At 37.5% G+C, this 13,951-nt stretch overlaps 1 protein-coding gene across 1 annotated transcript in view; it reads right to left on the bottom strand.

Moving 5' to 3' along the window:
• The window catches only part of MEI4 (meiotic double-stranded break formation protein 4), a gene marked incomplete at its 3' end in the record, with an annotated part of 127,904 nt that overhangs the window by 95,310 nt on the left and 18,643 nt on the right, over positions 1 to 13,951 (bottom strand). The window contains exon 2 of the mRNA XM_081140655.1: positions 5,954 to 6,199. Within this exon, the coding sequence (XP_080996781.1) occupies positions 5,954 to 6,185 (232 nt within the window). The 5' untranslated portion in view covers positions 6,186 to 6,199. The remainder of the gene's footprint in view (positions 1 to 5,953; positions 6,200 to 13,951) is intronic.

Raw genomic sequence — 13,951 nt, 5'->3', positions numbered from 1 at the left:
TCACCCTCCTCCATCCTTAGCATGTTTGGCATTAATTTTCAATACAGCCTCACAGTTGCAAAACAGCTTCCACAGTTCCAGGCATCATATCTTTGTGTGTCAGTGTCTCATACAGGAAACAGGATTGAGGTGAAAAAAATTTTAGCTCTATTTCATGAAACTCGGTCTCTTTATACAAAAAAGAAAATCTTTATCAAAAGCTCGTAAGATTGCTTTCTACCTTACATTGGCTGCTGTCCAATCTTAGAGCAATACTGACAAAGCAAGTCCAGCCTGGCCAGAGCGGCTCAGCGGCTGAGCATCATCCTATGAACCAAGAGGTCACTGGTTCGATTCTCAGTCAGAGCACATGCTCAGGCTGCAGGCTCAATCCCCAGTAGGGGGCATGCAGGAGGCAGCCGATGGATGTTTCTCTCTATCCCTCTCCCTTTTCCTCTCTCTAAAGTTAATAAAAACATTTTTAAATGTTTAAAAAATGTTTCTAGATTTGGACAATTAATTATATGTGTGGGTATCAAGAAGACAGATAACACACAGCTTAAGAAAAGTTAAAGAAATGGTAAGGATTGGCAAAAAATTTGTTAAAAAACAAGAAAGAAAACCAAAAAACAAGTCTAAGGTGTTCATGGATTAACCCAGTGAACATGAACACATTTCTGCCACAGAAAACTGGAGTGCTTTAGTAAAGACGAAAAAAGCTACAGAGTAGACAACTAACTGTGTCTGCCATGCATTACCACAAGGGTTCTGAGAAATGTCTGGGCTTCTTTGAGCCTTCTTCCCTCCCTCTTTCTCTCCCTTTCTCTCTCTCCCCTTCCCTTTCTCTCTCCCTCCTTTTACTTTTCCCCCTCCCTCCTTCCCTCCTTCCTTCCTTCCTTGTTCCCACTACTGAGCATTTAAGTAAAATAAAAATGTGGCATAATTCTAAGAAAGTTATATTTATCCTGTCTCTGTACAGTCTAGTCAGAGAAGTATGTTTAAAGAAGTATGTTAAAGAAGAATATAAAGAAGTATGTTTCTCTTTAAGAAGCTATAGCCCAGCCACTGCCCACTCTCCGGGTGCTGCCGTGGTCCCAGCTGCATTACCAGATTTCAAACTGTATTACAAAGCCATTGTAATCAAAACGGCCTGGTATTGGTACAACAACAGGCATATAGATCAATGGAACAGAACAGAGACCCCAGAAATAGACCCACGCCATTATGGTCAGTTAATATTTAACAAAGGAGGCAAGAGTATCCAATGGAGTAAAGACAGTCTCTTCAATAAGTGGTGCTGGGAAAATTGGACAGACACATGCAAAAAAATGAAACTAGACCACCAACTTTCACCATATACAAAAATAAACTCAAAATGGATAAAAGGCTTAAATGTAAGTCACAAAACCATAAAAATCCTGGAAGAAAACATAGGCAGTAAAGTCACAGACATCCCACGTAGTGGAATTCTCACTGATACATCTCCTAGGGCAAGAGAAACAAAAGAAAAAATAAACATATGGGACTACATCAAACTAAAAAGCTTCTGCACAGCAAAAGAAAACAGCCTCAAAATACAAAGGAACCCCATGGTCTGGGAAAACATATTTGCCAAGGATGTATCTGATAAGGGGCTAATTTCCAAAGTGTACAAAGAACTCATACTACTCAGCAAGAGGAAGACAAACAACCCAATTAAGAAATGGGCAAAGGACCTGAACAGACACTTCTCCAAAGAGGACATACAGATGGCCAAGAGACACATGAGAAAAATGCTCGACGTCGCTAATCATCAGAGAGATGCAAGTTAAAACCACAATGAGGTATCACTTCACACCTGTAAGAATGGCTACCATCAACAAATCCACAAACAACATGTGCTGGTGAGGGTGTGGAGAAAGGGGAACCCTAGTACACTGCTGGTGGGAATGTAGACTGGTGCAGCCACTATGGAAAACAGTATGGAGGTTCCTCAAAAAATTAAAAATGGAGCTCCCTTTTGACCCAGTGATTCCACTCCTAGGAATGTATCCTAAGAATCCTGTAACATTCATCAGAAAGAATATATGTACCCTGATGTTCACAGCAGCACAGTTTAAAATAGCTAAGATCTAGAAATAGACCAAGTGCCCATCAGTAGATGAGTGGGTAGAAAATCTGTGGGACATATACACCATGGAATACTACGCAGCTGTAAAGAAGAAGAATCTCATACCCTTTGGGACAGTCTGGATAGACCTGGAGAAAATTATGCTGAGTGAAATAAGCCAGGCAGAGAAAGACAAACATCACATGATCTCGTTTATACGTGGAATCTAAAGAACTTAATAAACTGATGAACAGAATAGATTCAATGACATGGAAGCATAGATCAGACTGACGAATGTCAGAGGGATGGAGGAGGGCACATGGGTGGAGGGGGAGAGATTAATCAAAGAATTTATATGCACATATGCACAACCCAAGCACACGGACAATGGTGGGGAGAGGGACCAAGGAGGGGGACGGGAAGGAGTGGAATCGGTCACTGGGGAGAAAAAAAGGACATCTGTAATATTTTAAACAAAACTAAAATTTAGAAAAACAAATTAAAATAAATGGCTGAGTTCCTAAAATGCTTTAAAAATTATATAATACTTCCTTATTTGTATTTTGACATTTCAACTCTGCTTTATTTCATTCTGGGTTGCTCAGTTGCTTCAACGGGCAGTTGATGCTAGAAATTAAGTTCCACAGCCTCTCATTATGTCAAGAATTATTCCATTCAACATTTCTCGAGGGCCTGCTGTCTAAACACTCAAAAACAGTTGTATATGTACAGCAACCCTGAAAATTCCAGAAATAAATATTTAATAATATAAATACATCTATAATACAGTTCTGATTTTCAGGTATCACGTTTTCTTAGAGCAAGCCATATAAGCCTTTCAAATTCTACAGCTTTAAATAACAGCTGTGTTCCTCCTCTATTTTCCTATTAATCTAATACCCTTTACAGTTTTTTTTCTTTCTCCTTTAACAGTGACTCTATTTATCTGAGTTTATCCATTTATTCCTCATTTTTCAAGTTTAAGTTAACAGATGGAGAGACCAATTACTTCCAAACATCTATGATGAAGCACTTTACCTGCAATTCCTGCTGTGAGTAAAACTGATTTTAATTGTACGATATTTGAAATTTTCTCTCACAGGCGCTGTAAGTGAAAGTTTTCAGCATAAGAACAAGTTACCACCTAGGCTCTTACTGTGAGACATACTTTATTCCAAACAAAAAAATACATCTATTTCAGTGTTATATACAGACCCTTCACCATAAACAACAGTTTTTGCTTTGTTTTGAAATATATCTTTATTGATTTCAGAAAGAGAGGAAGGGAGAGGGAGAGAGAGAGAGAGAAACATCAATGATGAGAGAGTCATTGATCTGCTGCCTCCTGCACACCCTAGACTGGGGATCGAGCCTGCAACCAGGGCACATGCCCTGACCAGGAATTGAATCGCAATCTCCTGGACCATTGGTTGATGCTCAACTGCTGAGCTGCACCAGCTGGGCTAAACAGCAGTTCTGGTATCACAGATGTTTATGATAGTCACACTTTAAGATTACTAGAGTTTTTATATGTGTGCATTATATCAATCATATAACTTTACAGAAAAAAATTAAGAAAACTGATTATGTTTGCCATTCACTGGGTACCATTACCTAGAAAGACTCTAGAGACTAAAATGTGGCTATAAATCATATAACACTATTTTTCACTCACACAGTGAGATTTTAGTAACATCTGGGTATCAGGTTAGTGAGCTTTCCTGATATCCCCAAAACTAAAGTTAGTGAGTACACTACTACCATAGCTACCATGTGTGCACTAAAAGCGTATTCCTAATTGACAGTCACATTCTTTTCCACGGCTCCTTTTCCTCTGCCCACCCTGGAATGTTGGAACCCACAGTACCCCCAGCTCCAAGCTCTGTTCTCCCTATCTCATCTCCAGCTATACCTTCAACTATTACTTATATGTCAATGAATCTTAAATTTGCATCTCCATTTCCAGCCCACTCATCCCTTTTTAATTTTAGGACCATATACTTCCACCTTCCTTCTAGATAATCCCTGTATATTCAGGGGTCAGACTATACTCAGGCAAATCTCACTCAACTTTTTATTATAAAAGTTTATTTCTGTGTTCACTACCTGGATTCAAAGCACCACAATCAATTCAATACCAGGATTGGAAAACTCAATTATCCTAAATGCCTCTATCTCCCTTAAAGACTCTCTGAAATCTTTCACAAATGTCTGAAGTGTCTACTCTGAAACCATGAAATCTGTCTGACCTCCTTTTAGTTCTTACCATCATAGATCTAGTACAACTCATCATTCTTCATATTGGCTTTGGTAAATGCTTTTAAAACTTGTCTCCTTGCTTCCAAACACTGCTACAGCCAAAACGTCCTCTATGCTCCGCTTCCAGCTGACAAGTATTTGTTGAGCACCTTCTGTGTGTCAGCCTTTGGGGCGGGAGTTTAGTAGAGTGTGCCTAGCAATCAAAGACCTATACTCCTCAGCGAACTTGGGCTTCTGTTCAGGAGATTAGGCAGCAACTAAGTAAACAAATAGTCCACAGGGGTTGTTTGGTTAAAGAATAACTGGTGTGGGGGGTGCAATGTACAAAGAGTAGACACTTAGAAGGTTTCATTTAGAATAAGACTTCCAGGAAGGGAAGAGGCCAGCCACAAAGAGAGTCAAAGAGAAGAGCATAGCAAAGGTCAGAGGCACGAAGAGCCTCTGCGGGCTGGAAGGAGGCCCACCGTTTACAAGGGGGAGGTTGTACGAGATAAGGTGGGAGGTGAATGGAGGTGAAATCACCCACAGCATCCTGGTCAATGATCACAAATCTGTATCTAATGTGAAGCAGGCTGGAATTTAGAGAGGGGTTTTCCACAAAGGGGTAACATGATCTAATTTACTTTTTTGTTGTTTTTTTTAAAAATCACCGGAATTATGTTTCCCAATCCCAATATGAGGGTCAATCCTATGCATCAGAAAAGTTCTATGTTTCCTGATAAATGGGATGACCACACGTTCCAGTTTGTTCAAGTGAGTCCTGGTTCTTGCCTGTTGTCCTAGTGTAACTATGAATGGTCCCCTTCTTTCACTCTCATAAGGGTCCTACAGAGACCATAAAGTAAATGGTCAACTTACTGATAGGAAATACAGTAAAATAGTCCCTAGGCTGACATTCAAGGCCCTCTGAACCTGGTCCCAATTCACTCTCTTCCCTTCTCCCTGATCACATCTCTACCTTCTGGTGTTCTGGTCACTCTGAAATGTAATGCTGGCAGTATCCTGAATGGGACATGTGTCTTCCACTGCTGTGCCTTTGCTCACGCTCCTGCATCCTGGTGCATACTGTGACCATCACTGACTAGTGGCCAGACACAAGAAGCCTCCTAGAAACCAGGCAGAATGAATAGCTCCTCCTCTGCACTTGACTAGTACTCCTATTATCCCATTTGTCACAACTGGGTTAATTATTTATAGGTCTGTTTTCCCTGCTAGAATAGTTGGAAACTAATGGCACGGATGGCACCTCCTCCTATGTTTTTGGCTCCTCATGACCCACCTCATGCCTGGTCCACAGCTGGAACTTGATATATGACTGCTAGATGAATTATTTAATATAAAAGCAACATATAACAATAAGATTGAACAATGTGATTTTAAAATTAATTTATCTGTAAGCTTAAAACATTACTGCCTTCATATCTATTTCATTTTCTAAATTCAACCCATTGTCTAATGTAGCCCATTCACTAGGAAGGGGCGGTAAAGCTTTAATACATGGCTAGAAGTAAAAAATCTTTATAGGGAAAGAAGTCTAGTTTTAGGAAACTAAACAATTCCTAAATAATTGTGAAGCACAAATAAAACAGACGGATGTACTATCAAAAGACAATTTCATACACTCACCACTCTTAAACAATCCGGAGCAAATCCTGCTCAGAAGAAGTTTTTGACGTAATTGCAGAACTTCAGCTTCCAAGGTTTCAACCTTTGACCTCCACTCCGACTCCTGCCCAGACACCACCCTCGCAAGGTGCTCTGTGTACTCTCTGCTGCTTCTGCCTGGTGGTTTTGAGCGGATAATTGCCAAGGCCAGAGCCAGTTTTGCAGTTTTCAGATACCATTCTTGATTATCCATCTTGGCTTTCGTCTCTATGGTGCAATAAGAAAATAAGTTATAGAAGTGCCTTTTAACTTTTGCACTGCATTTGCTCACAACTGATTTTATAAAGTAACACTAATTAATAAATTTATAATACTACTTCACACCAAGTAACAGAAAAATATTTCTCAGGAACTGAAAACACTATGAAAAAATATGCAAAAGAAAAATGTATACACATGCATATTATTAATAATCAAAACAATAAGCTCAAACAATTTGACAAATTCCTGGGGTAGAAAACATATACATTAATTCATTTAGTGGTTTCTAACAAATGGCATATATCAGAATCTCAGATATATATATCTCTCTCTATATACCACATATATAGAAAAATATAAATATTATAGATCTAGATATAGATATAGAGATAGAGATATAGATATAGATATAGAGATAGAAATATAGATTTCCATCCCCCCTAAAATTCTAATTCAGTAAATCTGGGGTAGAAAACTGAGACTTTTTTATAACTTTTTAAAAATTTTTCAATTATAGTTGACATACAATATTGTATTAATTTCAGGTGTACAGAATAGTGGTTAGACATTTATATACCTTACAAAGTGATCACCCAGATGAGTCTAGTGCCTGACACCATACATGGTTATTACAATATTGACCATATTGTCTATGCTTTTCAACCCTGTAACTGTTTTTATAACTGGCAATCTGTAAATCTTAATCCTTCTCCTTTTTCACCCAACCCCTAATCCCCCTCCCATCTGGCAACCATCAAAATGTTCTCTGTATCTATGAGTTTGTTTCTATCTTCTTTGTTCATTTATTTTTTTTAGATTTCACATATCAGTGAAATTGCCTAGTATCTGCCTTTCTCTATCTGGCTTATTTCATTTAGCATAATACCTTCTAGGTGCATCCATGTAGTTGCAAATGTCAACATTCCATTATTTTTTATGGCTAATATTCCATTATATAATGTACCATGCCTTCTGTATCCATTCATTTATCAATGGGCACTTTGGTTGCTTCCATATCTTGGCTATTGTAAATAATGCTGCAATGAACATAGGGGTGCACATTCTTTTCGAACTGGATTTCTTTGGTAACTACCCAGAAGAATTGCTGAATCATATGGTAGTTCTAGTTTTTTACAGGGTGGGGCAAAAGTTGGTTTACAGTTGTTCATATGGAAAATAATACAATTAATAAATAATAATACAAGAATAAACTCTGTTTTCTATACTCACAACTGTAAACCTACTTTTGCCCAACCCTGTATTTTTGAGGGCCTTCCATACTGTTTTCCATGGTGGCTGCAGCAATTTACAATCCCACCAAGAGTGTACAAGTATTCCCTTTTCTCTACATCCTCAGGTGTGAGGTGATATCTCATTGTGGTTTTAATTTGCATTTCCCTGATGATTAGCAATGTTGAGCATCTTTTCATATGTCTACTGGCCATCTGTATGATCTCTTTGGAGAAACGTCTATCCAGGTCTTCTACCATTTTTAAATCTATTTTTTTGGTGTTAAGTAGTATGAGTTCTTTGTACATTTTGGATATTAATCCCTTATTGGATGTGTCATTTCCAAATGTCTTCTCCTACTCAGTAGGTTGTCTTTTTATTTTGCTAATGGTTTCTTCACTGTGCAAAACTCTTTAGTTTGATGCAGTCCATCTGTGTTTTTTTGTTTGTTTCCCTTGCATGAGGAGATATATCCAAAGACTACATATATATTACTGAGTGATGTTAAAGATTTTACTGCCTATGTATTCTAGAAGTTTCATGGTTTCAGATCTTACATTTAAGTCTTTAATCCATTTTTAGTTTATTGTTGTATAGGGTGTAAGAAAGTGATTCAGTTTCATTCTTTGGCATGAGTATGTTCCCTTTTCCCAGCACCATTTATTGAAGAGACTATCTTTACCCCATTGTATATTCTTGCCTCCTTTCTATTCTGTTCCATTGATCCATATGTCTGTTTTTATGTCAGTACGCTGCTGTTTTAATTAATTTGATATCGAGTAGCGTGATACCTCCAACTTCGTTCTTCTTTCTGAAGACTGCTTTGGTTATTTGGGGTCTCTGTGGTTCCTATCCTCTTGATGTGCCATTTGCAAGGTAAAGATAATTCTATTTCTCCCAAAATTTTGTGGAAAAAAAAGGATGAGCTTCCTAAATATATTCTCTGTTTAATTTAGGAAAGATCAGTAGTAACTTGCAGAAAACCTTTTTTTAAATTTCTCCTTTGTTTTCCTTTTTTAAAATTAAATTTATTGCGGTCACATTGGTTAATAAGATTATATAGGTTTCAAGTGTATATTTCTATAATGCATGATCTGTAGATAGCATTGTGTGCCCATGACCCAAAGGCAAATCATCTTCTGTCACCATATATTTAAAAACCTTTTAAAAATTCAATTTATGCTCAAATAATTATGGTAAATAATTAAAATGTACATTTTAATGAATCTTCCCCAAGAAGATATTTAGTGTCCTTGAATTTTTAATAGCTGAAAATACAAAATTTTAACAGTCTTTTTAGAATAGAGTAGTAGTTCAAATGGGCTTTATTTTTCTTTGCATCTGAGAATAGATCTTACCATACCAAAGTCCCCCATAGGGCTTTGAAATTCTAGTTACATTCCCTTGGATCCCTGGGTTCTCCTTCAGGCAATGCATGCATAAACAGCTACTCTGCAAACAGTATTTTGGCAATATTTATCTGTCCTTTTTCTTCTACCATCATTTTTCTCCACTGAGCTTTAATTTGCCATCAACTAACCAATTCTCTTAACTGTCAAAACTGTTTTGAATTATAATCCTGAATTATAAAATTAGTTCATCTCCAAGATCACTGATGAAAATTCTATAAGTAAAGAGCCCCAGATCACTCCTATATAAAACTGGTGGAAGTTTAAGTTAGATAACCATTCAGGAGAATATTTTCCTAATATGTATCATACACCTTCAAATATTTATTCCCCTTTGGCCCAGCAATACGAACTCTAACATTTTAACTTAGGATTTTATCTTAAAGAAATGGCCAGAGCGACATACAAAACATTATGCCCATAGATAATCTTATAGGATTATTTATAATTACCAAAAAATCCCACCAAAACCCAAAACAAAACCTGTCACCAGCTTGAACATCTAACAATAGATTCATTAATTAAATTATAACCTATTATACTATTCAATTTAAAATGTTTTTGAAAATATTTAAAAGTATGGAAAAATATTTCTCACATGTTAACTGCAGAGTAAAATATAGGCTTTTGTAAAAGCAGTAAAATTGGACATTTGAGGGGGAAAAAAACTACAGATTAAATATTGATAGATTTAGAGATAGGTGGGATGGAAGGAATGGAGAGAAGGAAGAGAAGGAAGAGAAAGAAGAGAAAGAAGGAGGAAGGCTAAAGTTATTCACCAAAATACAAATAATACATTGACTATGAATTGAGGAAGTCCGATTTTATTTCCATGTTTATACTTTTCTGTAGTTTCCATGTTTCCCACAATAAACCTTATAAAACATATAAGACCTAAAAATGTCTTAATACTAATCCTACAGAAATATTTCCTATTCTATTTTTCGAAGTAGAAAATATAGGAAAAATGAAGACAGATTTTGAATAAAGCCTCAGAGCTCTACACCAATCATTTTGTGGTTGTGTTAATTAGCTCCAGCCTGTGGAGTTCAAGTCCTCAATTCTGAGACATCTTTAACTATAAAACACACCATCAGTCCAACAATAGTTTGGGAGAGGGGAAAGGGGTTGGGAGTGAAGTAATAGTACATTAAACATACTCAGAAATTTTAAACTATCAACAAAGTACTTTCAAAATTGAGCAGTCAATCGAATGAGAATTTTGTCTCCCAGGTTCTCTAATCTCCCTTCCTGGTCAGTTTTCCCCAAAGTCCACTAAGCCTGTGGCTTTCAGACCTTTCCACGTCCACACATAGTTGCATGCCCCTTCACTCAGATGTGTTTGGTGTTCCTTCCACTAATTCAAAACACACAATGTATTTTGGAGCGGGATACAAAAACTTTCCAATATGACCAAGCAGCAAGCTACTAGCCACTGCATCTCCAATGCACAAGCACTGACTGGCATATAGTGAGCACTCTACTAAGTACTTAAAGGAGTTAAAGAGTGAGTGAGTGAGTGAGTGAGTGAGTGAGTGAGTGAGTGAGTGAGTGAGTGAGTGAATATATCAATACAGGTCATGCAGTCACAGATAGCTGCTTGGCCAGCTTTTAATCCTGGCTCTCATCAGTAAATCTTTGTCAATTACATACTAGGGAGAATGGCAACCAGGGACAATGGATTAGGAGATGAATTTAATTAGTTAATCTGAAAGTAACATCTCTCTCTACTTTCTGATGCATCCTTTCTTGACTTCCAATGAATATCCTCCCTCTAAACGTATGCCTTTCTACAGTACAACTTCAGATTTTCACCAAAACAATTCCTGACTACAGAAACTACAAGAAAGATGAAATCTAGTTCATACACAGGTTTAGGTCAGAGTTGGTAAACTATGAGGGAGAAAGCCAGATTTCATCTCATTGTGAACCCACAATAAATACAGTAATTGCCTTCTCAGGAAAGCAAGAAGCTGAAGAACACTCGATGAACATTACATAAATCACAGAGATAAATATAATAAGGACAGAGTCTGAGTACAGGAGGAAGTCCCCAAGTACCATGATGGTGGATTGTGTATTTATCAAGTATCGGTCTGGGACACAGCAAAGCTCCGGCAGCAAAGCAAGATATTACAAGACTTTTTAAATAATTAGTTTCAGTAATGTTTGGACAGTAGTCTAACACAATTTTTGGATTAGATCAAGCTGACAAATCCCCCAATTATTGTTTTAGTTTCCATACATACGGTACTGTGAGGTGCTCAGCAGACTAACATCATGTGAAATTTTACATTAAAAAATCAGGAGTTGCCCTGGCTGGTTTGGCTCAGTGCTTAGGGCATCAGACTGCGGACTGAAGGGTCCGGGGTTTGATTCCGGCCAAGGGCACATACCTCGGTTGCAGGCTTGATCCCTGGCCCTGGTTGGGGGCCTTCAGAAGGCAACCAATCGATGTTTGCCCAGTTTTTTTTTTTTTTCTCTCTCTCTCTCTTTCCTTTCCACTCTCTCTGAAAAGCAATGGAAAAAATATGTTTGGGTGAGAATTTTAAAAAAACAGGAGTTACTTAAGATTTCAAAACTCTACACTTGAATTACTGAGGGGGCCTTTAAAAGCCATTTCAGCAAAGAAAATCTGTATATGTCAATAGGCTAGTAAAGAAAAGGATGCTTGCTTTATTTTTTCCTTCTGTTTCGTTTCCATCAAAACAGGCCAATTAGCTATCATTTTCCTCTTTTTGAAAGAGTTATCACAGATTTTAACTGTCTATACTGTAGACTCTACAGAGTCTCTTAACACTGTTTTCTTTTTATGAAAACTCCCACCCCTCACCTTTTGATTCCTATATGCTTCTTTTGAAATAGGAAAGATTTTCTCTGGATTCTAGCAAGTAACTACTGCACAATTTCATACAGGAAAAAATGCATCAAATACATTTTATAAATCAGCAAAAAGCACGATGATTCAGAAATGCAGACTCATGTGTATATAGTACAGGCAGCAACCATTTCCCACCATGTAAGTCCAATAGAAGGAAAGGAAACCTGATACCTACTATTAACACATATTTTAAAAAATCATCTGGAAGAATGATAGGTGTTCCCTAGTTACACCACTGGTATTTCACACACTGATGTGGACATAATCCTCATCACCAACACAAGCACATTGTTCTTTAGGGCATACAAAAATGTCTGATAATCCACCCAACTCAAATCCACACACTCTACAAACCTGAAATCTTTATGAGGCTATACTTTGGAAATGGAAAAGGTTACATGTTATAAAATGGGGAAGATTATAGAATGAAGCCAGAAAGCAAAGAAACACCCAGAAGAGGCCATCAAGAGGGGTTCAGCCAATCCCAGGAAAGAGAAAAGCTATCTTCTGGGAACCAGTAAGTCAGGGCCTGAGCTTCCAGAAAAACAAGACTAAAGAGGGGAATAGGCGAGGCACAGAGTCCTCTGGAAAAGGTACATGGCCCCATCATAAGACGTCCTATTTTGTGAATGACACATTAGAAAATGAGATTTGTTTTGCAGCTACTATTATGTAACGCTGTCTTAGACTTCACTTTTGTGTACATTTAAGATATGAGCTCAAGAAAGCACAAGCAGCCCCACACACATTTTCTTTAAGGCTCATTTTTAACTCTGAAAAAGTGCTCTAATTCTCATCTGTCTCACTCACTTAAATCTCATGAAGGAGATCACCACAAGCAACGGACAATGCTTTATAGCTTATCAGAGGGCTTCATTTTATAAGTAAGTCTAATAGTTTTTTACTTTCTACTTAGATTTTCATTTAAAAAACAGATGAGAGTTCTACTTTTTCTAGCCTAAAATAGCCTATTAAAAGAGAGGCATTGTTTCACAAATATTGAACACTTTGCTTTGCATTTTTATATTCAGCTCCTCAACTTGCTCCAAACCACACACACACACACACACACACACACACACACACACAGAGCCTTTGTTGTAAGTAAGTCATTACTCAGGACTGATCCTTTATGACTATCTGTTCCCACCTGCTCCTGCCCAGAATTTCAACTTAGTTCTATGACTGTATATCCTCCGAAGTCAGACAGTGACAGATTCATCTTTCAGAAGTTGCATCCTGTATCAATTAAAAGCTCTTCTCCATCAAGAACGTGTCAATTCACAGGCTCCATGCTACCTACCCCCTGATAGGTAGCACTACAACCCCTAACCAACTAAGGAATACCAGAAAAAGCTGCAAGCCAGTCCAAATGGCCTGTATGGCACCCTCCTGGGCAACAAAATACAGCATAAGGTACATGTCCCTGGGTACCAGGTGAGGGCATCCAGAGCAGGAATTAGTCCCTACCTGTCCTCCCACCATTGGAACCAATACCTACCTCTACCCATGTAACAGGATCTATTTAAGGTAAAAAATGATAGCAATCCTGTGGCCTAACACCTGTCATCTACCTTCCCCAGGCAACTATACCAAACTTTCCAATTCCCCATTTGTTCCACCCATGAGAACTTGCTTTCCTCCTCAAAATTTACATCTGACCAACTTGAGATTACCAACCCAAACAAATTCATGATAGCCAACAACTGGCCTCATGATGACACCATGGGCAGTCCTGAACCTTGGTGCACATGGAAAGTATAGGCAGACCTGAAGCTGCACAGCCATCTTTTTTATTTTTTTTTAAGTAACAACAACTGTATTAAGAATTTCTAGAACCTTTTTTATCATGCTATCTTGTGACTATAAAAGTGGTCTTTTACTGAAAATATCATCCATCTATTTCATCTTATAAACAGAATACTCCTATTGTTTAATAGGAACAAGGCTTAGCTACATCAGTGGTTCAGTTTTACTCCAGGGTAATCAATTAAACTCATTTGTTTAAAACCATAGGCATTTCACAAAGTAACTCATGCTATAAAAGAAATTCAGATCTTTAACTTATGGTCTGAGTCTAAATCTATTTGTCCTTTCAATAACTATAAGAAAATCATAAAATGTGGATTTTATCCCCTTACAAATTTTACTGAACTATTAAGAAAAAATTTACTGAGAAAATAAATATCATTAATTTACACATATATCTGGCAATTTATCTTAAAAGAGAGCTTTTAC

Source organism: Miniopterus schreibersii, assembly GCF_964146895.1.
Source record: "Miniopterus schreibersii genome assembly, chromosome: 6".
NCBI classification, from domain to species: Eukaryota; Metazoa; Chordata; class Mammalia; order Chiroptera; family Miniopteridae; genus Miniopterus; species Miniopterus schreibersii.
This window is presented reverse-complemented; position numbering and strand designations above follow the sequence as displayed.